Source organism: Nicotiana tomentosiformis, chromosome 6 (assembly GCF_000390325.3).
Source record: "Nicotiana tomentosiformis chromosome 6, ASM39032v3, whole genome shotgun sequence".
In the NCBI taxonomy this organism is placed as follows: Eukaryota; Viridiplantae; Streptophyta; class Magnoliopsida; order Solanales; family Solanaceae; genus Nicotiana; species Nicotiana tomentosiformis.
The window spans coordinates 26,757,237-26,782,383 of NC_090817.1; the positions used below are offsets into that span (position 1 = coordinate 26,757,237).

At 36.0% G+C, this 25,147-nt stretch overlaps 2 protein-coding genes and 1 long non-coding RNA gene across 4 annotated transcripts; 2 read left to right on the forward strand and 1 right to left on the reverse strand.

The window, feature by feature from the left end:
* Nucleotides 1-1,636: 1,636 nt before the first annotated feature.
* On the reverse strand, nucleotides 1,637-8,431 carry LOC104084848 (tRNA dimethylallyltransferase 9). 2 transcript variants are annotated; one of them, XM_070177203.1, is made up of 12 exons: nucleotides 7,567-8,431; nucleotides 7,070-7,123; nucleotides 6,793-6,835; nucleotides 5,833-5,941; nucleotides 5,268-5,466; nucleotides 4,594-4,816; nucleotides 3,960-4,054; nucleotides 3,791-3,885; nucleotides 3,145-3,220; nucleotides 2,311-2,450; nucleotides 2,134-2,238; nucleotides 1,637-2,041 (listed from the first exon to the last, which is right to left on the reverse strand). In XM_070177203.1, the coding sequence occupies exons 1-11, from the start codon at nucleotides 7,825-7,827 to the stop codon at nucleotides 2,142-2,144; spliced, it is 1,392 nt and encodes a 463-aa protein (XP_070033304.1). In that variant the 5' UTR covers nucleotides 7,828-8,431; the 3' UTR covers nucleotides 1,637-2,041; nucleotides 2,134-2,141. The 2 variants fall into 2 exon arrangements, with proteins under 2 accessions (XP_070033304.1, XP_009587099.1); XM_009588804.4 differs by having other exon boundaries at nucleotides 1,637-2,018; nucleotides 2,128-2,238.
* LOC104084849 (uncharacterized) lies at nucleotides 8,289-10,033 on the forward strand. Its single transcript, XR_683697.4, has 2 exons — nucleotides 8,289-9,722; nucleotides 9,804-10,033. It is a non-coding gene; the product is annotated as an uncharacterized lncRNA (long non-coding RNA).
* A 6,019-nt stretch (nucleotides 10,034-16,052) lies between these two features.
* On the forward strand, nucleotides 16,053-19,593 carry LOC104084850 (protein trichome birefringence-like 31). Its single transcript, XM_018766903.3, has 5 exons — nucleotides 16,053-16,495; nucleotides 17,312-17,483; nucleotides 17,924-18,123; nucleotides 18,240-18,386; nucleotides 19,077-19,593. Exons 1-5 carry the CDS (start codon nucleotides 16,086-16,088, stop codon nucleotides 19,435-19,437), a joined length of 1,290 nt encoding a protein of 429 aa, XP_018622419.1. The 5' UTR covers nucleotides 16,053-16,085; the 3' UTR covers nucleotides 19,438-19,593.
* The last annotated feature ends 5,554 nt before the right edge of the window (nucleotides 19,594-25,147 follow it).

A 25,147-nucleotide genomic window follows, 5' to 3' on the forward strand; every position in this document is an offset into this window, starting at 1 on the left:
GGCTACTTCATCTAATCATGCTGATATAATTACTATTCATGAAGCAAGTCGAGAATGTGTATGGTCGAGGTCTATAATATACCTTATTCGAGACAAATGTGGTTTGAAGTGTGACAAACTACCCACAATTTTGTATGAAGACAATGCAGCATGCATAGCCCAGTTGAAGGGAGAATTCATAAAAGGGGATATGACAAAGCACATTTCACCAAAGTTATTTTTCACACATGATCTTCAAAAGAGAATGGTGATATCAATGTGCAATGGATCCGTTCAAGTGATAATATGGTTGATTTGTTCACCAAATCTCTATCGACGTCAACCTTCAAGAAACTAATGTACAAGATTGGGATACGAAAGTTCAAGGATGTGAATTGATGCTCTCATAAGGGGGAGTTAATACGCATTGTACTCTTTTTTCCTTACAAGGTTTTGTCCCAATGGGTTTTCCTTGCAAGGTTTTTAACGAGGCAACCAAAAGGCGTATTTCTAAACATGTGTACTCTTTTTCCTTCACTAGGATTTTTTTGCCATAGGATTTTTTCCTAATAAGGTTTTAACGAGGCACATTATCTATGGACATCCAAGGGGGAGTGTTATAAGAAAAATCAAATTATGGTGGATGTTTACTCTTCCTCCATGATCTTCTCAAATGCTTAATGACATATTCAATGACATATTTTTATGCTTAATGGCATATTCAATGACATATTTTTCTTCACTTTTCATGCCTATATAAATGCCTTGTAATAGATAGGAAAATATACACAATTGAAGAAGAAAATCTCTTCTTTCTCTCTATCTCTATTTCTTGTTCATGTTTTACTAAATTACTTTTATTTCATAACAACATGTCTTGTTCATGTTTTACTAAGTTGCTTTTATTTTATAACAATAAACAATTAAAAGTATACATTAATCACAATTAAGTGAAAAAATACACCATGTCAGTCATTAGTTGACTCGACTAATCAACTCGGTTTTTAAACTTTTCGGGAGTGAGTTGAAAAGCAAAGGACAGAGGAAGAGAAGATGGTTAATGAATTAGAATTGCAAATTATGTATGCAGGTAATTGCAACCAATAGACTATTAACTCCAATTTACAAGCTTGTACTCGGTATCTAGATCCATTAGTTTTCTGATATTTTAGTTGTTTTTTAGGTTTTGATATACTTCATTTCATCTTTTCCTAGTTCACTAGCATCGTAGCACATGAAGCATATTCCTTTTCTTGATCAATCACAATGAAGCATATTCTCTGTACATATCGTTGCGCATGCTTTAACAGCGGACCAAGTTCTCATCTTAAAGGTAAAAAGGTTAGCCCAAGTGGTGATCGATTTTTCACTTTCTCTCAGAAAATATGAATTCCTTTTAGGTTAAAAAAATCAGCAGTTGATAGTCCTGCACTAGCGCATCATTTTTCTCGTATTTTATAAAATGCCACTAGGCATCTTTCTTTAATTGTAATAGCCAGAAAGAGAGCACACAACTTCTTAACCACAGTAATTTTCATCGACATTAAAATACCTCCGCTTGCAGTGGCATTTACAAAGTGACATCGGACAACCTTTTGTTGATCTGTAGTTTACCCGCCTTGTCCAAAAAATCCGCCAGACATTTTAATGCGAGTACTTCAGTGCAGAAAATATAGGACTTAAGTGCGTATTATCTGGCTCACATCAAAAGATGAAACTTTGGTTTGGGAGTGGGAGGCCAGCAATGTGTTGATGCGAGCAGGACACTGGAAATGAAAATACAATATTCCAACAACATCCTCTCCAAATCCTCAAGCATGGAAAACGTATGGTTTTCTGGCTGATAGGAGTTCATGTACAGAATCCTACATTTACAAAAAAAATCTCAAGTACAGATTGACGTTGCGCCAACCACAGTCCAATTGCCTCATCAGATGCTACTCTCTCTTCATTCATAACAACCTCAACCTTCGTAACGCAACAGAAGTAGAGAAAGACAACTCTCTTAAAAGTGTTGCCTGAAGGGGTTCCCGAGAGTACTGCACACAGTAGAGTCCACGGTCTTTAAATCCAAAAAATAAGGAAAAGGTAGTGATCAAATCCAATTATCAAAATAATAAGTAGTAGTAATTATCTCCATAAGCTAACCTCCACAAAAATGTCTAGCTATTGGTTAACAAAGAAGACACAGTGGCTTCACAATACATTGTCTTTATCCAGTCTAGAACATCAGAGCAATCCTCACGCCCAATGAAATGCCTTCACGTGCAGACAGATACTTCAGCCTAGGAGCAAGAGAAAAGCTATATTTTAATATTTTCAAGATCATACCTATTTCTAGTACGATAGGCCTTCAGTTCTGCTACTTGGCGGGGGTTTCTAATATCTTTCTTCATACGAAGTGACTCAGGCACCTGGAGATGGCCTTCCTGACTGCTGTATGAATCACATATGAAGCTTAGCACCTTTTCCTGGTAATGGCATTTTCAGATGTCAGCAGAAGAATATTGAGGAGCTTCATGCTATTTGGAGATAAGGTGTAACAAAAGGTAGGACTAAACAATTAAACTATTTTTCAGAGGGAAAAGAGACACGATTGCCTCTGCACATAAAGGCATAGAATAACAAATATATTTTTCTCGATAAAAGGGGAACTTGGAAGTAATCTCATACTAACTCCAATTCAAAGAATTCTTATTATGCTTACAATTGTCACTTCCTATAATTTGTGCTCATGGCATGTTGCTTTAGGAGAAGAAAAGCCTTAAGGCAAGAAGAAGCGTCTACAACCAAAACAAGTCATTGTGAAACTTATACTCACTCTATGATGAAATCAATTTGAAAGAAAATCTTCCCACAATATGGTTATTATTGCTTTGAAAAGGATTCATTACTATTCTGAACCTTTCAGAATCAGCCTTAATATTCACACAATGACACAATACCGAAAATGCAACTATGGCATACACAAAGAGATGCGTGCACACATCTGCATGCATGAATGTATGTATATGATAGTTGCAATAAAAGGAATCATGAGCAACTATTAAAACCCAGGAAAAGCTCAGCTACTGCATCCAGAATGAAGAGAAACATCAACTTGATAAAAGTTCTATTAACAAAGAGAAAGGCATAGAAATTCCTTAAGGAACAGAAATGACGTACCAAAGGTTTACAGGCATCTATCCACTCATAAATCTGTTCATTGCGAAACCAAGTCATCTGCCTTTTTGCAAAATTTCTGCACAAGAATATAAGAATCAGTCAAATAACTTACGAATTGCAAACAACTATATTCTAGGCAATCCAATTGAATCAAGAAAACCAGTGAAAGCTACCCAAGTCTACGAAAAGGACCAGACTGGAGTCAGAGTAGGCAGATTTAGGCAGCACTACCAAGAGTTCCTGACATTTGCACCCATAATCATAGTGCTCTTTACTTCTCTTGATAAGTGACAATAGTACCATGAAGTGTGGGAGTGATCAGGAGACAAGAAAGTGAGGGTTAAGTAGAAAAGTTGTCTTCAACATTGCTGCCGGAGACATGCTTAAATTCTATCAAGAATAGTTTGTGTAACTCTCAGCAGAAAAGTTGTCTTCAACACTACATGCTTAAATTCTATCAAGAATAGCTTGTGAAACTCTCTGCTGCCATGGAAAATATTGCATGCATATCACTACAACACAGAAGCATCCAGAAAGAAAGTGCGACACTAGAGAGAGAAAAACATTGCAGAAAACTACTACATCTAAATGTTAAAGGTTGTCCTAATATGTGATATAATATAGTCACAAGAGAAAGTAAAATCACCTAGATGCTTTCTGGAATTCAGATAAAAACTCATAGAAGTCCCCAGCAGAATTCCAACTTCCATATTCTCTACATCTTAGAAGGTATTCCATTGCCTGAAAGATTTTAAACAAACACATTAGGAAACAAACTATTGGTTTTTGTTCAAGTTATAGGGATGAAATTATACTTGTCGGTAACCAATTGCTCGAGTTGCAGAATTTGAGTTTGGCAAAAGACCCAAATCAAGAAGCCACCTTGCCTCAGATAGAATTCCATCTGTTCCTGAAGCATGCCACCATCATAACGAATTAACTAGGATCAAGGTATTCTAATTTAAGTTGTTAAGGAACTAAAAAGTAAAAATCTTATTTGAAGCTAAGATTGGTATTTCAACTTGCTAGAGAAAAGCAAAAAAGATAACTTTTATAAGAAGAATTAACCTCTATTGACAAAATAAACTCAGAATGTCACCAAACTATTTGCATTTGATAACTCATAGTTCACTATCCAACTTCCAAGTCGAAAATGTTTCTACAGTTCTTCAGAAGAATATTTTCTGATAGGTATATCCGCAGATGATAGATAATTAAGCCTAGGTATCATGATACCAACATAAATCTTAAGACAGAAAACAATGTTCCGCCATGAAGGCTTTTGAATAATGACAAGGAAAGCAGTAATTCGAGCAGCATTTGCCATACTTCGAGATGATAAATTTTTTTAGATTAGTTCAAGAATTAGTATTGTGATTGAGACTTCTAAGATCTCCAGAGAATTATTAAAGCAAGCAAATAAATCACACGATTTCATTAATTTTTTACCTAAAAGCATATCTTCACACCGGAAATCAATTGATCTATAGAGATCCAGCCTATTGGTGGAAAGGAAATAACAAAGAAAATCATACTCCAAATCCTTTTTGTTACTCTGCTGCAATTTGTCAGCAGAATTCTTGACATCAGCAGCATCTGCTACACCTGAATCAAGCTGTTCTCTGAAAGAATTATATGGGACTTCAAAGGCTGATGGAGGTGACCCACTAGACTGCAAGCAGAAAAGTATATTTAGCATTTTCATCAACAGATAAACTGAGCAGGGACAAAATGGACCGACAATTGTGCACATCCCAATCCATCTCAACTACTTCATAACCACAAAGAGCTCTTGCTAAACCAATCAAAGTTCTCGCTACAAGCATAGCAACAGTTGACAAGAAAACATGGATTTTCCCCGCAAGCACATTAGTAAGTGATAAACCATAACAGAGAAATCTCTAATTTCCACCGTATCATACAAAACATGATCTAGCTTACAGAAAAGTTGCCTTGCTTGCATCATCCAAAATGCTGACGGGTGTGTGTCGGATCCTCCAAGAGTTGCATTTGTGGAGGACCGACACGGGTGCGACAGTATTTTGGAGGATCCAAGCAACATAGCAGAAAAGGGGTCCAAATCAGAGGGATCACAGGTGAAAGTTACGCTTTTTCATAATTACCTTAATAATTTCAAGCCTGCGGCGCAAGCGGTACCAATCATTTGCCGCTAAAGACTGGGCACCAGCATCACCAGCTTTAACCAATAACTGAACAGCAGCATCCCAGTCATAATCATTCTGTAAATTTGCAAGCTCTGAGTAGACTTCAGAGGTAATCTCTCGAGATGCTTTTGGAACATCTGGCTTCCCATAAATAAACCTTAAACGTTGGACAGTGTATTATATGAGTTGGAAGATAATACCCCTTTAGATTAAATTTTTCAGTCGTAGAGACTGTATGAAAACCGAATTCTTGCATATCCAACATCTGATTCTATCACCAGTTACAGGATATATGTAAGCTTCATTTATAAGGATAACAAAGCCGATTTATAGATAGATAATGCAGCATAGCTTATTCACATACCCTCATTCTTTCTCTCTCACAGTGAATAGGTTTTATATAATGACTTTTCCAAAAGCTTTAGTTTGATATAAGTTGCAACCAAAAAGTTTAGCTTTAGTTTGAATGTGTCCTCAATTTTGCAAAAGTTTTCAAGTGTGAAATGTTATATTCTACACATACCACCGTAAATATAATCCAGTACCACCAGCAACTATTGGAACGCGGCCCCTATCAAGGATATCTCTGGTAGTTTGCCTTGCATCCTCAAAAAATTGTCCAACGGAATAATCTGATGACATACCCAAAGGAAAGAAGAAAAAAGTTTCTGCATTAGCATTAAAAGATGAAAAATTTAAGGACACATCAAATTGCATATACCAGCAGCTTAATAGATATGACCAAAGTTCGCAAGTGATATTTCACATGAATTACAGTCCCGACCCACCAACTTGGCTAAGGTTCCCTCGAATAAAGACTTGATCAGAGTGCAATTGATAATAAACACTAGGTGTGTTTGGTAAAAAAGTGTTGAAACGCCCTTTCCTGTTGAAGACCGAAATTACCCTAAACATATTTAAAAATATATATATTTAAAAGTATATTTACAAGGAAAAGGACGAATGTTGAAAATGGAATGAAATGAGAGTTAGGCGTTCTGTTTTGGGAAGAGTATTTTGGTGATTTTAAAAAAATTATTGGGATGAAATATTAAAAAACTCTTGATCAAATAAAAAGTGCTTAAGCGGAAAGGAAACTTATGACTTTTGGTTGATTTTGGCTTATAAGCACTTTAATTGTTTACCAAACGCGTAGAAAGCCAGTAAGTCACACATTCTATTACTTTCGAACTTGTTCATCAAGTAAAAAACATTGTGGGGAGTTTGAGAGTTCCAATAAATCAAGGAACTTTGATGTGTTCACTTCATTGATTTTAAGTTCTGGATGTTCCACAGAAATGGAAAGCAGAGAGGTTTTATCGCTGATTACTGTCACAGGTCACAAGCATCAAACTTACTCATCTAATCACTAATAATGACAATGTAGAGGACGTGGATCATGAATCATTGTGTGCTGCACAGGCCACAGCTATTGAAATTCATGCAAAATTTATTTCAGACAACCCAATTCAGTCAGAAATACCTTCAGATGGATGCAATATGTCAACCAGATGATGTACTACTTCCTGCAAATCATGACTCAAGAACATCATAAAGTATTTTGCATCCCCGGATGGAACAACAGATAGTAATAAAGCTCCTTAAATTAGTAATCCAGTACGCATCAACACATGAACCTCAAAAGAACTAATTATGCAGAGAGAATAGGCAAACATATTTCATGTTAGAAGCATGACTCAAGAACTAATGCAATAAAAATACTAATGTAAAACATAATCTCAAATATGCTGAAGCAATACCTCTCTTTCACGAATGGAAGGCTTCGCTGAACCTACATCAAGCCCTCGATACACCTATAAAGCCAGAGAATATGTCAAGTTTCTAACTACAAAACGTCTCAATTATAAATCAACTGAGTTGCAATCCTCAAGCAACACTACTGAATTCTACACATTAAAAAGCTTAAAAATTTATTTAATTTAACTTTAATTCACGTTTTAGTAATTCAACTTTATTCCTTATTTAATGAAAATTTCAGCAATTTCTTTGTCGCCACAATTTCAGTAATTTAACAAACAAAATGGAAGCAAATTTATTAGGTTAATAATAAAGCGCCGAGGTCGAACAACACTATTCAAATTCGACAAATTGACAAGTTTATGATTCATTCAAGTCAGGTGTTAATACTTCAATTTAATTCCTCGTTTAATGGCAATTTCAGTTATTTATCTAAACAAAATGGAAGCAATTAATGAGGCTAATAATAAAGCGTTGAGTGAGTTAGATAACTAAGAACCTGGACAGAATCAGCGCTGATGATTTCACCATTAAGTTGCTTAGCGAGCTCTAATGCTAGCTTGCTTTTGCCGGCACCGGTGGGTCCCGAAATGACAATAACTTTCTGCTTCGTCGAGGAGGCAGAGCAGGATGTGAAGAAGCGGCGGCTGCAGCGGCGGAAGAAGAGCACGTTGGGAAGAAGGAGAGGCGTCTCCGCCGTGTACGAAAGCCGGAGATAGCTGCTAATTCGAACGCCGCCAGTTCCGACGGTGCTTATCATTTCCTCGACAGAGTATAAGCCTTTGGAAGCTCGACCTCTTTACAGTTTTCTTAATTTTGTTGGCAATCTATATATCTATATATTCTAGGGACATAACCCGGTGATGTGGCACAACTCTCCCGTCAGAATCCCCATTTATCTATTTTGTCATTTTTTTTGATATTTTTCCATCATTTTAAACTTTCTGTATTAAGGTATTTACACATTAACTGCTAACATTTATCGCATGTATCCGAAGGGACGCCAAAACAAGACCTAAACTAAGTGTTTCCTCTCTTCTGCCAGCGTCCGTTCAAAGCGCAACGATTCCATCTATTGCAAATTCGCCGCAAGTTATGAAGCCTTCACCGTCGTCACCGGCCAAAGATGCATCTGCTTCAAGACCAGTTTGGACGGCCAGAAATTTCGACAAACGGAACAAATCACTCCCAAAGTTAAAAGTAATCTCTTTGTAGAAATCACGCATTTTCGAAGCAAATCAGAGTCTTATCTTTCTTCCTCACGTGCATAGGGAATTTTCTCACAGTGTTTTCTCCCAATTGTAAGTCTTCCCGTTCATGTTCATATGTATAAGTGTGTGTGATTCCTACAAGTCGAATCCTTGACTCATAAAAGGTCTACTACTCCATCTCCAATTGGAAGTATTTGGACAATATTGGTTCCCACTTGCCACCCCCCTCTTGCAAGTAAGCCCATAGTCTTACCGCCTCTTTCAGTCTAATTAATGATTATATTTCTTCCTGGGAAATTTTGTCAGGGATCATTTGTAAAAAAAATTATGCGGAAGAGTCAAATCAGTGTTTTGTATTGTTCTGAGCATATGATGCAGTCCGGTAACTGATGGGGTTTCAGGTTACCTTCGTTTAGCTTTTTCTCTTTGCCTTCTAACGCTCAACTTACATACTCCATGTTTTATGAACTCTTCCCATCATTTCGTGAGTCTTCAGTAGACCAAGAACTATTCTTTAATTTCAAATTGATAGAAGTACAAAAGATATGAATTCACATTCTTTTGCCAACATATGCAGAAACTATAATGTGCAATAATTCTCTATTTTTCGGTAGTAAAAGTTCACCTGAATTAAGATTGAGACTCAATCTGACTTGACAAAAAGGATTTGGTGATATCAATAAAAATTGTTGTCTGTGTGCATTTTGTGCTTAAAAAGTAATCTCAACAAAGATATCATATGTTAAGGAGCTTAGTGACTCTTGACAATTACTCTATTGCCAATCGTGGTGAATGGTGGGCTTACGGCTAAGGATGGTATATGAATCTATACTCTAATAATCTATTCTCTTCTACTATTCAGTCCAACAGTCATATATTAGTGGTGAAATAATTTTTCAAGGTTGGATCTAGGCTTGCTATTCATTTTAGTCTGGGGAAGCTGGTATCATTGTGTGCTCGCCAATTCGATTATGTACCTATGAAAATCATCGCTCCTGAAGAACTATGTAGCTTCCTTCTAACTAAATAGTTATTCTTTTGGTTCCTGTTACCTGTTTTTTGTTTCTCAAATTTCGGCTGCTTTGATAGCTTTTATACGCATCCGGATGTGCTCTATTCCTGTGATTGTTTTAAGCTGTCAAAGCCATTGTTCGTAATGCCAAGGTTCGTCATACCATTTTCCCGTTATCATGGAATTAAGTGTGTTTTAGTAGGTGTATCTTTTGCTTGGACTTGCCATCTATATCTTTCTTTTAAAGGATATCAAATATAAGTCTAATAGAACTTCTATACATGCATATAATACATTTCATAATAGAATTTTCTAAAATCGCCTGATTCAATTTTGTGCAAATAGCGTCAAGCAGCATCGTTAACAGTTAGAAGATAGCATTGGTTCCTATCCTTTGTTACTCACATTGGAGCTATATTGGTGACTTTCATGGTAGTTTTCTGATTTTTCTTACTTTAGTATTTTTTTTGGTTTATCACGTCAGTATTTCCCCCTGATTGGATATCTCTTCAGGATGTGGAATGGCGGACTCAATATCTCATCATGTAGACTTATCCTATTCAAATTGTGAAGCAGTTCGTGAGAGGCTTGCTTTGAGTATTACTCCTTAAAATTTCTTTCCTTGACCATTTGGTTTCTATATGTATTCTTCTATATCACCAAGCTAACATTAGTGACAAACAAGAACATGCTATTGGCATTCAGTCCAACAATAAATCATGTACTTCTCCTTCTCTACTTAATTTTTGGGTGATTTTTTGTGGGTTATGAAAATCTGCTAACTGATCAGGAAAATAGATATTAGCCCAGAAATCAAACATAGTGGGATATGAGAAAGAAAGGATAATATTATCGTGTGAAAGGAATAGCTGTATTTCATGGTCTTAGAAAAAGCATTATGAGATTTGGGCTGCTGGGATTGGAATAGGAGAAAAAAATGGGATAGAGAATTATGGAATTGTTGTATTTGACGTGATACAGAATATTGATCTTTCCTGCATTTCCAATTTATTTTCTTTTCTTTTTCGTTTTTCCCTTTCATATTTAGTTTTTGAGTTCTTATTCAAGAGAACAAAAATGATGTCAATCTTATCAAACATAAGTTACTACGATTTATATATTTTATTACTAGGACTAGGAATCTCAATACTAAGAAAAAGCTTTGGAGAAAAAGGCGTTAGAGAAAGAAAAAAAACGAGCAACATCTCAAGTCTATATCCCAAATTTTTACATTAGCATCGTTCTCTCTCTTAGCTTCTTATCTTATTCTTTTGATTTTATATTTTTATTCAGGTTCACATATGTTGACTAAAAAGAGTTGTGTCATATTTCATTTCAAATATTTCTTACATATTCTTTTTGTCAAAATATAATATCAACAATATCATGAAAGGACGGTGTGTCAATTTGTTTTCTTATTCTTCTTTTGTGAAGAGAAAAGATGTATTAAATAGGGAGAAACAAGTAAAGAGAAAATGACAAAAAAGAAATTAAGAAAAAAGAGAACATAATAAAACGAAAAAAGAAGATGGACGTGGACGAACATAATAAAACGAAAGATGCACATAGGTATTTGATCATGTCAGTTTCGATTGCTTCTCCTTTATTTTTTTAAAGTACCAAATTTGAAAGGTTAACAAAACACTTATTTCGAACCGGTTGGAGTAACTTTTAAATTATGGAGAGAGGATCAAATCTCACATTTCATTTATAATACAACTTTTTAGTTTAAAACCTGTTGGAGTATCTATGTGCGCACAATTTTTAGTTTAAAACCAAATCTCACATTTACAACACAACTTTTGATCACTCTTCTTCATTACTCCTTACATTCCAAAATTTTCATTTCAGAGTTGATTTTTCTTTGTTGTGAAATATGTTCATATATTTAGGGATGCATGAGAAGGCAAAAAACGCTCACGTTCTTAATAACTTAAAACATATTATTTAAGAATGCTTCAAAAATACAATTGTGAAAAAATAAATTTAACTTTTCAAATAGTAACGAATTGAGAAATTAATCACCTTTTAAATTTATTAATATTTTTAATGACAGCGCAAAGCGCGGCTAATTATTACTAGTTTCCAAATAATTTTGTTTTGTCCTTTTTTTTTTCTGCCTTTTGATATTTAACTTCTCAAGATATTCTAGCGTAATTAACTGTAAGAGGAATTAAAACTTGTAGATCACTTAGTATTATGGTGAGATAAATACTTAATCATAAGTTTTGGTTTCTAGCCTTTAGGTGAAAAATCAAAAATATAGAAATTTTTCTTATCTATACTAATTTTGAAACTTATTTACCGTCACTATTGAGATTTTAACCTAATTACAAATTCATATACAAATTATCAATTTTATACAAAATAATATATTAGATTATAATCTTCCATACTTTCTCTCCCTCTTCCACCCCAAAACTAAAATTATAAATTAACATGAGAATGTTTGGCCTCTTTCTCCTCAACTTCAGTCATATATTTACGAGAACAAAGGGATTTGGCATCAAGCAATTCTATTATATTTTCTCTTTCTTTTTATTTTCTATTTTTCTATATTAAACAATGGGCGAATTATTACTTTTGAGCGAGGGAGGATCGTTAATTTTTTTTAGCTTTTTGGAATCAATAGAAGTGAGTAGATTGAACTGAAAACTATGTTGATCCAATAGAAAGCTTTGAATCTTTGAATTTGAAAATATAAATTTGCAAAATTATTTTTTGTTTGGATTGGGTGTTGTTACAAATGATTGTGAATATCCTTTGAAGTTTATATCTCAATTTTGAGAGAATTTAGTGAAGACTTGAGGTGGTTTTGGTTGAAATTTCAGATTGAAACTCGAAAAAAATGACAAACAAATTGTATATATTTTGTAGAAACGATATACAAAATACTTACAACTTACAAATTGTTTAAAAGTTATATGTAAATTGTAGTTTTTGATCAAATTCTGTACAAAAAATATGTATATAATTTGTAGATAAATTGTAGATTTTGACCAAATTTGTATATATTTTGTAAAAAAACTTTAGTTACTTTCTATAAATATGAAAACTTAGACAAAATCGAGTATATAAGTTTAAAATATCATATATATACTATAAAGTCCCAAAAATGATATAATGGAGTATTCTTACTTTATGTAATAACTCTAATTTAATTAGGGTTAATTATAATTTTACAACAAGATTATAAAAAAAAAAGAGAGGAAGAATTAAATAAATAAATAAAAAGGATGAATCCTATTAGAAAAAAAAAAAAGAAGAAGAACAAAGGACGTATAAAAAGGAAAGAGAAACGGAAGCAGAATGCAAAAGCAGAAAAAAAAAAAGGCAAAAGGAGAAAAGAAGAAAAAGGGAGAAAAAGAGAGGAAAAGAGAAGAGAAAAAAAGAAGAAGAGAATTTCAGCCCAAATAATCAAGGCAATGATCCTTAACTTTTATTTGAATTTATTACTTGATTATGAGAAGATTTTTATGGTAAAAACATGGAGAAATTTTTAAAAATTGTAAAAATAAAATTGAAAGGACAAACATTATCAAAATTTGATTTTGATTAGTGTTCAGGAAACCTCTAGTCGAGCATAATTCGTTGGTGGTCATGTACGGGAATTCTGACCCGTTGTCCAGAGTTAACTTTTTGGGTCAACCTTTGACTGCGAGTTTAACTTGTGTTAAAAATTATAAAATATTCACCCAAGGGTTTTTGACAATTATAAACTCGTTTTTGTGTAGTTTGAGGTGATCCAGAGACCCGAGAGTATAGTTTTAAGTTATTGAAATGAGTGCTTGGATTGTGAATTCGAGGTAAGTGAGACTTTAAGCTTTGATGCTTGCTTTTTCAAAACCTGTTTTGAAAGTATGTTTTGTCTGCCTGATTTATGTGTTGGGACGAGCGTGCGCTTGGCAGAATTAGTGGTTTTTGACCAACAGCAAATATATATTATTTTGTAAAAGCTGGAAAAAAAAATTATAAGTGATTTGTGGTGTGGTGTGGTGTGGCGTAGCCTTGTGTTATGGCATTGGGGCGTTAGAAATTATTTTTTCGTTGTCGTAATTGATTTGGGGCATTGTGTATGCCGCCGTGATAGATTTGGGGCATTGCGTATGCCGCCGTGATAGATTTGGAGCATTATGTATGCTGCCGCAGACTCGTTTGGGTGTTTGGTTAATTTCCTACACTGTCATTTATAACAAGTCCTTAGTGTAGATTGCGTTGAAATATATAATGTTGTTGTTGAATAATTGTTTGGACCTTATAGAGTAATTATATGATAAAAGAATTTATATCCATATTTTTTTGTGCTCGTTGTGTGTTTGTATTTTCTAACACTTATTTCAGAGGTATTCAAAGTGGCGGGTCGAGAATTTTATTGGGTTATATTTACGTATAACTCACTCCTTACCTGCATGTCCATGCAGATACTATTGTTGAGGACGAGACTAGTGGCTGAAGAGTACATGAGCGGATTCTATTGCTGAGGTGAGCCGCCACATTGTTCGTGGAGGTCGTTCTTCGGCTTTACCTATTTCATGTCTTTTTTTTTCTTCTGTTGGAGTTTACATGCCCGACAATCAAACTCATATGACTCTATTAGATGTTCCATGGTCTTAGTATGGAATTTGAGTTAGAGAATTATTACTTGAGTGTTCATTAGATTTTATTAATATGTTATGGTTTTAGTTGGATAACTATTTTGTATTTAATAATTTATAATGCGTTTGGACTTGTACTTATTTTTCTCAACGCTTATATAAAAGTTAAGAGTACAAGAATTGGTTCGCCTGGCCCTAGCGGATGGTGTTAGTTGGGTGCCAATCACGTCTAGGGGGTAGTTTAGGACATGACACTTTAATGAGCTTTATACGGTACGAATCCTAATTAATCAAAACTGGAATGCTCGTACCAAACACTATATGAAAAACTAAGAGAAAAAAACTTGTAAATGCAATAAGTCACTTTAATAGTTTTATATGTAAGATTTTTTTTTGTCTGACTTCAATAGCCAACCATCACTGGGGTAGTCCCACATGTGTGGGTGGAATGGTAAGTTGCCTCCTTATATGGTTTTGAATAATTCTCATATCTTGAACTAACTTTTGAAGTTGAGTTTAGTCCAATTTATACTTTTTTTTATCATGGTATCAAGTTAGATTCACCCCATTTATTTTATTGATCCAATATTGAGCCCTCATATTATCTTGTTTGAGCTCTAGTTGTCAGACCTAGGCAATAGAGATGTTACTAGTCACGCATCGGTGAACAGGATGATAATTTATTTCCTTATATGACTTTGGGTAATTCTTACCTCTTGAATAAAATTTATTGGCCTATAAATAATTTGAAATATTTTAATACGGTATCGACTATTTACAAATTTTCAAAAGACCTAAAAGAAAAAACAAAGGAGTAAGAAAATTTTCACACATCAATACTCTTTCCAAAATAAAGAAAGCATTACATAATCCACACTTTAGTTGCCTTGTAAAACTTTCATTCAAATAAGAGATTTGAATCTATTAAGGTAAATTTCCGCTTTTTAACCAAACGTGAAATTGAAAAAGAAGTAATCTCTCCCCTTGCATGAGGCTTGATAGGGCTAAGTTTTCATTTAGGAAAATGACACTGTATAGTTGCTTTCAAAATAATAACTAAAAAATATTTATTATATATATATATATATATATATATATATATTCTGTATGTTATATACAAAAAAATATTCAAATTTTATACATTATTTCGGATATCAAATATAAATAACTTTTGATGCGGGCTAAAAATGATAATACACTATTCATTTCATCATTTGTAGGATGGCTCATGTAGATTTGGGTCTTTCATTCGGGCCTTCTTGCAAGGGCTAAATTGATCTTTTGTAGGTTTTCATTATCTTGTTCACATCCTAACCTCAATTTGGAGAAATTAAAAATCATAACTATATAACAAAAAGGGTTAACTCAATCTCTTTCCTCTGCCAAACAAAAGCGTAACCATTCAACTGCCTTTTAGTTAATTTACTTTTTTTCTTATTTTAGCACTGCAAAAATAAATTTACTCGTACTTTTTCATGCTATCATTACAACTTTAAGAAAATATTTTATTTGGAGTTAAAAAAATAATAATTGTGTGAAATTATCTTTATACAATATTGCAAAGTACTTTAATTTTGCACAGTAAACTGAATATATGTAGCACTCAAACCTCCTACAAAAGTACCACTATATTTTTCCTCTATCCGTAAATTAAGATCCGAAAGGTGTAAACATATGAGAGGAGACATGGTGCCTTATCTCTCCCCCCCCAAAAAAAAACTAAATAAAATTCATACCTAGTTTCGTTATCTCTATGAAAGAAAGATTGCAAAAGTACTAGGTTGAGAAATCCAGAAATGTCACAAATTTTCTTGCATTTTTTAAGGTTCTTTTTTATAATTGTGTTTTTGGTTAGTTTGTATTCACATAGTAACGAAGCCAAAGAAGTAAAATCATAAAGAAATTAAAGGGTGTCTATATGGCTCAGCCATTGATACCTGCTATCTTTCACCAGCAAAAATACTGATACCAAGTAACTGTGCCCATAAAAATTTGAACATAAAAATTTGAACAGGTAAGAAGAAATCACCTAATGTTTCTGCTTACGAAATTTGTACATTTTTTTTTAAAAGGCTCTTGATGTACCTAACTCACATAATCACCAACTAGTAGTTGCATATAACATTTCAAGTATGCTTAAATCTCAAGACACTATTGCCTCCTATTTTACTCTAAACCATAAAAATGGCTAAATGACATTATGATCTTGATTCCACTCCCACTAGTTTTCCCAATGACAACACATCCAACACAGGATCGTAAGATCCTATTCCTTTTTCCTCTTGCATTAGCCTCTCTCTTTCTTCTTGGAACTGTGAGATTTTTACTTGATAACTTGAAAAACAACCAGTTCCAGTTTCTTTGGCAGTCAAGTTTTACTAGGCATAATAAGTTTCTTAGAGTGCCTATAAATGTTTCTGAAGATGAGATCATTGAAGAAAGTTGTAATGTATTTGATGGGAATTGGGTTTGGGACAATGTTTCATATCCACTTTATAAAGAAGATAGTTGTCTTTATTTGGTTAAACAAGTTACTTGTCAAAGAAATGGAAGGCCTGATTTTTTTTATCAGAATTGGAGATGGCAGCCTCATGGTTGCAACTTGCCCAGGTACATATATATATACTTTAATTATCACACCAAGTATATATATCCTTTTTCCTTTTTATCCCTTGTATATCAATTATAAGAATATATTTTAGAGTATTTCGTATGGTTATTCAACTTTCACTTTAATTATCACACCAAGTATATATATCCTTTTTCCTTTTTATCCCTTGTATATCAATTATAAGAATATATTTTAGAGTATTTCGTATGGTTATTCAACTTTCACTTTAATTATCACACCAAGTCATAAGATTAATTAGAAAAGTAACTCAACCATGCCATAAACCACAAAAAGTTTTTTTAAAAAAAGTAGCAGAAAAGGCTAAATTTAACCCCGAAAAACATAAGTAGGCTGTCATATGTGTAAAATTGTCATGAAGGTATAATTCCTTGCTCAATTCACCTTATATAATATTCACATGGTACTACTTAAAAAAGAAACAAAAACCTCATTTTCGTCAAACCTATTACCTAATATCTTTCACCAACACATTTGCTTTCTATATTTATGCTTCAAGTGGGTTAAAAAAAATTAAATTTTAATTAATAATTTTAGCGGTGTCACAACTCACATGGATATAATGTAAGGTGAGTTTTTGAAAATGGTAACCTACAGGTGTTTTTGGAGTCGAATATTATAACATTTTCTTGCTTTTTTATTTTTTGTAATACAAAGTCAACATAGTTGATTTATTTTTCCATTACAAAAATTAGTTTTATAACTTTGGTGCAATAAACTTTAATTGGATACCATACGTGAAACTAACCTTACATTTTTGTGGGTGGTTCTTTATTTTCTAAATGTATGTTCATTAGATTTAATGCTTTGAAGATGTTGGAGATGTTGAGGGACAAAAGACTCATGTTTGTTGGAGACTCAATACAAAGAGGCATGTTTGATTCAATGGTTTGCCTTGTTCAATCAGTGATTTCAGATGGTGACCATTCCCTTAAAAGAGTCCCTCCCAGAAAGATTTTCAGAATTGAGGTGTTTATTAATTACTTCTTTGAGTTCTTTTCTGCATTCTCCTCGTACACTATAATATTTTACGCCTTTGACCGCCCCGAAAAAGTATGGCCTAAACTAGCAAAAAGTGTAAACTTTGATTAGAGGCTACACTTTTTGACTTTAGGCAAAACTTTTTTGGGTGGCCAAAACAAGTGCACCTTCGACCTAAGGACACGTTTTTTAAATGTTGCCTTGCACGCGCGTGGCCTATTAGATAACAAAGGACACACTTGTTACACCTCGTATGGCAACACTTTTATGCCCTAGAGCTACACACTAAAAGTGTGGCCTTTTTTGCCTTATAGGCCAGTACACTTGTTAACCGTGGTCACTTAAAAATTAACAAAACAAAGGCATATAGTTTTACATCAATCATTTTCACCTCAAATTGTGAATTTTTAGTTGATTTTGTGTTTCAGGAATTTAACGCATCGATTGAATATTACTGGGCTCCTTTCATAGTAGAGTCCATTTCAGATCATGCAACTAAACATACTGTAATGAAGAGGCTAGTTAAGCTTGACTCTGTAGAAAAACATCAAAAACTTTGGGAAGGAGTTGATTTCTTGGTTTTTGAAAGCTATGTTTGGTGGATGCATAAACCTTTGATCAATGCAACGTAAGTAGTACCTTAATTTCTCATACAAAAGAAATAATAGCTGCGCAATGAACAAATACGTACTGTGTCACTTGAGTCTAACTTGTATAATATACCAACTGATTTTGTTTCTGCAGATATGGAACTCCTGACAATGTTCAAGAATATAACGTGACCACAGCATACAGATTGGCGTTAGAAACTTGGGCAAATTGGATAGAGTCAAGAATTAGTCCACAAAAACAAAAGGTCTTCTTTGTGACCATGTCACCAACACATTTATGGTGAGACAACTGATTAATGAATATTTTGTCTCGAATTTTTTTTTATCACGATGGTACTCGGATCAACTTGTGCACATCTCGACTATTCTATAGAGCATCAGTGTTATTTCCAACCAGCAGATTTATTAATTAACTATAACTACTAAAGTTTAGGCAGATGGGAAGAAACCACCTAGCAGATTTTGCCTTTGTTGAAAGACACTATCTCCACTTTCTTGGCATAACGATCGTATACAGACTAACTTGCATGCATTTTTGCAATAATTTCGTCTACGGCAAATGTGAAGAAACAATATAGTATTTTTTGTCTCTGTTGAAAATTTTGGCTCCATTTTTTCTATACTGATGGTTTCCCGGCCTGTTTGCATACACTTGCCAGCTCCCACTAGCTAGTATGTCAATTACGGGTTCGGCCGGGTCCAGTAATTTTGGTTCAAATTCTGTATATGTCTTTAATTGAATATGTATAAATTATTAATTTAAAACTCATTAACTTGAAAAGATCTAGAATTCCGAACTCATAACCTTCAAATTTCAGTCCGCTTCTGGTTATATATGTCTACCAAAATTTAAATAGATAGGAAAAAATCACCAAACCTTTTGTGTCTCTAATTAGATATTCTATCCCCAAATTGACATACCATCTGTAGTCCACTAGCTATGCATTAAAGATATTATCTTCATTTGCAGGAACTGGGAATGGAACTGGAAGGGTGGAAGTGATGGAAACTGCTTTAACGAGACACATCCAATCCAAGGACGACCATATTGGGGAACTGGTTCTAATCTTCATATCATGTCAATCTTGAAAGATGTAATACAAAAGCTTCAAGTTAATGTGCGTTTACTGAATATTACACAATTATCTGAGTACAGAAAAGATGGACATACTTCAGTGTTTGGTGAAAGGAGAGGAAAACTCTTGACTAAAGAACAAAGATCAGATCCAAAGAATTATGCTGATTGCATCCACTGGTGCTTACCTGGGGTACCTGATACCTGGAATGAGTTGTTATATGCAGTTTTGTTGCAAGATTACCGCAATCATTGATTCTATGATAGAGTTGAATTTTTGTTTTTCTTTGTCTCTATTCCGAATGAGAATCTCTCCTTAGCATTAATGTGATGACCTAATAGGTCATTTATAGTTTTAACCCTTAATTCTGTATTTTGAAATCCTGAATAGCTCTGTTTTAGCCTTTCTTAATTTGCATGCGCAGTCCGGGTCCTTTTCCGGAAGGTTTATATGTGAAAAATTAATAAAAATGTGAAATCGTGCTTTAAAACTCATATGAGTTGACTTCGATCAACATTTTGAGCAAACGGACCCAGATCGGTATTTTGACAGTCCCAGTAGGTCTGTATCGTGATTTGGGTCTTGGGCGTATGCCCGGAATCGAATTTGAAAGTCCCTAACTTGAATTATCGCTATTTGTTGAAAACTAAAAGTTTAAAGGTTTAAAGAAATTCTAAGTTTGACCGTAGTTTGACTTTGTTGCTACCGGGTTCGGATTCTGGTTCTGGAACTTGGTATAAGTTCATTACAGTATTTATGACTTGTCTGTAAAATTTGGTGCAAAACGGAGTTGATTTGACGTGATTCAGACGTCCGGTTGAAAAGTTACATGTTCTTAAGTTTCATTGAAAATTTTATTCGTTTTGGTATCCGATTCGTAGTTTTAGGTGTTATTTTGGTGTTTTGATCGCGCGAGCGAGTTCGTATGATATTTTTGGACTTGTGTGCATGTTTGGTTTGGAGCTCCGAGGGCTCAGATGAATTTCAGATAGGTTGCGGATGTTTTGAACTTAAGGAGATTACTGGTTCTGATGCAGCTATCTGACCTCGCAATTGCGAGGTCAGTATCACATTTGCGAACGTTGATGTCTTCTGTCAGGTTCACATTTGCAAACAAGTAGTTTGCTTTTGCGAAGTGGAACTGGGAGGGTAGTTCGCATTTGCTATCAAATTGTTGCAATTGCGGAAGTCCAAGTTCGCATTTGCGAACAAAACCATCGCATTTGCGAGGGCAGCAAAGATGGGGGATCTTCGCATTTGCAAAGGCTTTCTCGCATTTGCGAAGGTCGCAATTGTGACATTTGTGCCTGGATAAAAAAAGGAAAAAATGGGAATTAGCTCATTTGTTTCAAATTCTCAACCCTAAACACCTTAGAGGCAATTTTCCCAAGAGCTTTTCTTCCTAAATTCATTGGTAAGTGACTCTAATCTACCTTCTTTCAATTACCCATTATATTTTATAAGATTTCAACATCAAATCTAGGATTTCTATGGTAGAAATTAAGAATTTGGGTAGAATTAGAGATTTTTGTAAAATTGGGATTTAGACCTCGAATTGAAGTCTGATTTCAAATTGAATTGCATAACCGGGCTCGGGGGTGAATGGCTGATCGGGTTTTGGTCCGAATTTTGGGTTTTGACCAAGCAGGTCCGGGGTCGACTTTTGTTGATTTTTTTAATAATGATCTAAATTGAACCCCTTTCATTCGTGGGTAGTTTCTAAGGCTTATTTTGAATCGTTTGGTCAATAATTTGCTAGATTTGGTTGGTTTGGAAGCTTGTTCGAAAGGCAAGGCCGTGGTTGAACCTTGAGTAGATTGCAGAGTGAGGTAAATATTGGGTCTAACTTTGATTTGAGGGAATAAAAATCCTTGAGCTATGTGCTATGTGAATTTCATGAGTAGCAGCGTATAGGCGAGGTGACGAGTGTCTATACGCTGTCAATTACTTGTTTTCATGTCTTCCCGAATTTCATTAATTATAGCATTCCATGTCTTGATTGTTACATGCCTTAATTGCTTCATATACCTTAACTTGTTAGTTGTCATTTATTAGTCTCGTATTATACATGTTAATTTCTTCCATGCTCCCATGCTTAATTGATACTTGCCTTAATTGTCTTACTTGTACCCTTTAACTGTCATATATTTGACTTGTCTTGTTTCTCAGTATTAAGTGTAGCCTTTCATGATTTAGTACGAGATTCCTTCTTGATTCGTAGCTTTCATATTTGTTAATTGTAGAGATTTTTGTGATCCGAGTTGTTAAATTGATTGCACTTACTGATTTATTTATGGATCGGGTTGCACGCCTCAACATGTAGAATAATGGAGGATTTATATTGATATGGTGGGATCGGGTTGTGCGCCGCAACAAGTAAAATAAGGGTAGATTGATATGGTAAAATAAGGGAGAATTATGATATTTATAAATGATAAAATATGGTGGGATCGGGTTACGCGCCGCAACAGGTGAAATAAGGGTGGATTGATATGGTGAAATAAGGGAGAATTATGATATTGACTCTAATTATATGATGGGATCAAGAAACATATATATTTACTTATTATTATTGATATTTACATTGTGGAATAATGGAGGATCGTGTTGTACAGTGGGATCGAGTTGCGCGCCACAACAATTTATGTGTTTTTTTATTCTTATTGTATTGTGTTGGCTTCGGTACTTTCGTACGAGACTCTAAGGATTGGTATTTCTGGTATTTACTGGTTTTCTTTGAGGATTGAATTATTTTCACGAGTTAATTGCCTTATATCATTTTCGTATTTTTCTTTCTTGTCATTATTTTATACTGCATACATGTTATTGTAAGTGGCCCTCCTTAGCCTCGTCACTACTTCGTCGAGGTTAGGCTCGGCACTTACAGAGTACATGGAGTCGGTTGTACTCATACTACACTCTGCACTTCTTGTGCAGATTTTGGAGTCGGCCCCATCGGCGGTCAGTAGATTACTCGGGTTGACTATCGGTACGAAGACTTGAGGTACAACTGCTCGGCGTTCGCAGCCCTGAAGTCTCTTTCTGCTTTATCTTAGTTGTGTATTTTCATTCAGACATCTTTAATTTCATTCAGACCTTTATTTGTATTATTCTAGTAACGCGTGCACTTACGACATCAGATTCGGTGTTGTATTTATATATTTCAGTTGTTATGGCTTTCTGCATTTTATCTCAATTATTTCAGTAATTGACATCAGTTAAATTGGATTTGTTTACAAATGGCTTAAAACTAATCTAACGTTGGATTGCCTGGCAAGTGAAATGTTAGGCATCATCACGGTCCCGAGGGCGGGAATTCTTAGTCGTGACAAGTTGGTATCACAACACTAGGTTGCCTAGGTCTCACGAGTCACGAGCAAGCTTAGTAGAGTTTGGAGGATCGGTACAAAGACGTCTGTACTTATCTTCCAGAGGCTTTGGAGTTTAGGAAAAATGTCACTTCTTTCTTACTCTGTCGTGCTATTTTATTCTATCGTTGATGATTGAACCCTTCTATTCTTATTCTCTCGCAGATGGCGAGAACACGCACCGCATCTACCGCTGGACAGGAGCCGGATCCCCCTTATGGCAGCAGCGAGGCAGAGGTCGAGGCCAAGGTCATGCCAGAGCTCAGCCTAGAGCTCGAGCAGCAGCACCCACAGTAGAGCCTCAGTTGGATTTCGAGGAGGAGGTTCTAACTCAGACTGTACCTGTCGGACCAGCTCAGGTCCCGGAGGGGTTCATAGCCACACCAGTGCTTCAAGATGCTTTAGTCTGTTTGGTGAGCCTTATGGAGATTGTGCCTAGATCGGTACATTCCCGGTGGCACCAGCCATCTCTCGGGCTGGGGGAAGAGCACAGACTCCTGCTACTCACACCCTGGAGTGGGTGGCTCCCCAGTTTTAGACTCCAGCAGGCCCACCAGTTGGGGTAGTTCAGCCGGTTGTTGCGGCACATGCCGGTGATAGGCCCGATTTGTCTTTTGAGGCTATGTTGAGGTTGGAAAAGTTCACCAAGCTCTTTCTTGTTTATTTCAGTGGTGCATTTTCTGAGGACCCACATGATTTTCTAGACCGTTTTCACGAGGTGTTGCGCAACATGGGTACAATTGATACCAATGGGGTCGATTTTGCAGCATTTCAGATGACTGGATCCGCCCGGAGATGGTGGTGAGATTATATGTTGACTAGACCAGTTGGGTCACCTGCACTTACCTGGGATCGATTCTCATAGCTATTTCTAGAGAAGTTCATCCCTATCACCCTGAGAGAGGAGTACTGCAAGCAGTTTGAGCGACTTTAGTAGGGTGGTATGATTGTCATCCAGTGTGAGACTCGATTTGTGGACTTAGCTCGCCATGCCACTACCTTGCTTCCTACTGAGAAGGAGAGAGTTAGGAGATTTATTGATGGGCTCACTTACACTATCAGGCTTCAGATGGCCAAGGAGACGGGAAGTGATATTTCTTTCCAGACGGTCGTAGATATTGCTAGACGGATCGAGTTGGTCTGTGCTCAAGAGGAAGGGACAGTGTCAGATAAGAGACCTCGTCATTCCGGTAGCTTAGTGGAGCCTCATTTGGAGGCAGAGGTACTTATGGTAGGGGCCATCCTCCCAGGTCATTTCATTCAGAGCTTCAGTTATCTCACAGTGATTCAGGGAGTCTTGGTCCTTATGTGCCTTACTCTGGGCAGCCAACCTACAGTGCACCATCAGCTCCTATCAATGCGCTTCCGATTCAGAGCTATCACTGTGGTTATCCGACCCGTTCGGGTCAACTTCAGCTTCAACAACCACAACAGGAGGAAGGGTGTTTTGAGTGTGGTGGTATTAGGCATATTATGAGGTCCTGCCAGATATTATTGGGCGGCATGCCACAACAGAGTTCTCGTGCCATGGTTCCGGCACCGGTTGGTCCACCACCCGCTCAACCAGCTAGAGGTAGGGGGTCAGGCAACCAGAGGTAGGGGTTAAGCCATTAGAGGTGGAGGTCAGGCCGTTAGAGGTGGAGGCCGGCCAGCTAGAGGTCGTCCCAGAGATGTAGTTCAGAGTGATGGGGCCCAGTCCCGATGCTATGCTTTCCCAGCTAGGCCTGAGGCCGAGTCATCTGATGTCATTATCACATGTATTGTTCCCGTTTGACATAGAGATGCTTCGGTTCTATTTGATCCGGGATCTACTTATTCCTACATGTCATCCTATTTTGCTTCATATCTAGTTGTGCCTCGTGATTCTTTGAGTGCTCCTGTGTATGTGTCCACGCCTGTGGGAGATTCTATTGTTGTAGATCACGTCTATCGCTCGTGTGTGATTACTATTGGGAGTCTTGAGACTAGCATAGATCTTCTACTTCTTGATATGGTTGATTTTGATGTTATCTTGGTTATGGATTGGCTGTCACCTTATCATGCTATATTGGACTGTCACGCCAACACGGTGACCTTAGCCATGTCAGGGTTGCCTCGGCTTGAGTGGAGAGGGATTCCTGGCCACTCTACCAGCAGAGTTATTTCTTATGTGAAGGCTCGACGTATGGTCGAGAAGGGATGTTTAGCTTATTTGGCCTATGTCCATGATTCTAGTGCGTAGATTCCTTCTATGGATTCAGTGCCAATTATTCGTGAGTTTCCAGAGGTGTTTCCTGCAGACCTGCCGGGGATGCCACTCGACAGGGATATTGATTTCTGTATTAATTTGGCTCCTGACACTTAGCCCATTTCTATTCCGCCATATTGTATGGCCCCGCCGGAGTTGAAGGAGGTGAAGGAGCAGTTGCAAGATTTGCTTGATAAGGGTTTCATTAGACCTAGCATCTCGCCCTGGGCTGCGCCCGTCTTTTTCGTGAAGAAGAAGGATGGGTCGATGAGGATGTGTATAGACTATCGGCAGTTGAACAAAGTCACTATCAAGAACAAGTATCCGTTGCCGAGGATTGATGGCTTATTTGATCAGCTTCAGGGTACCA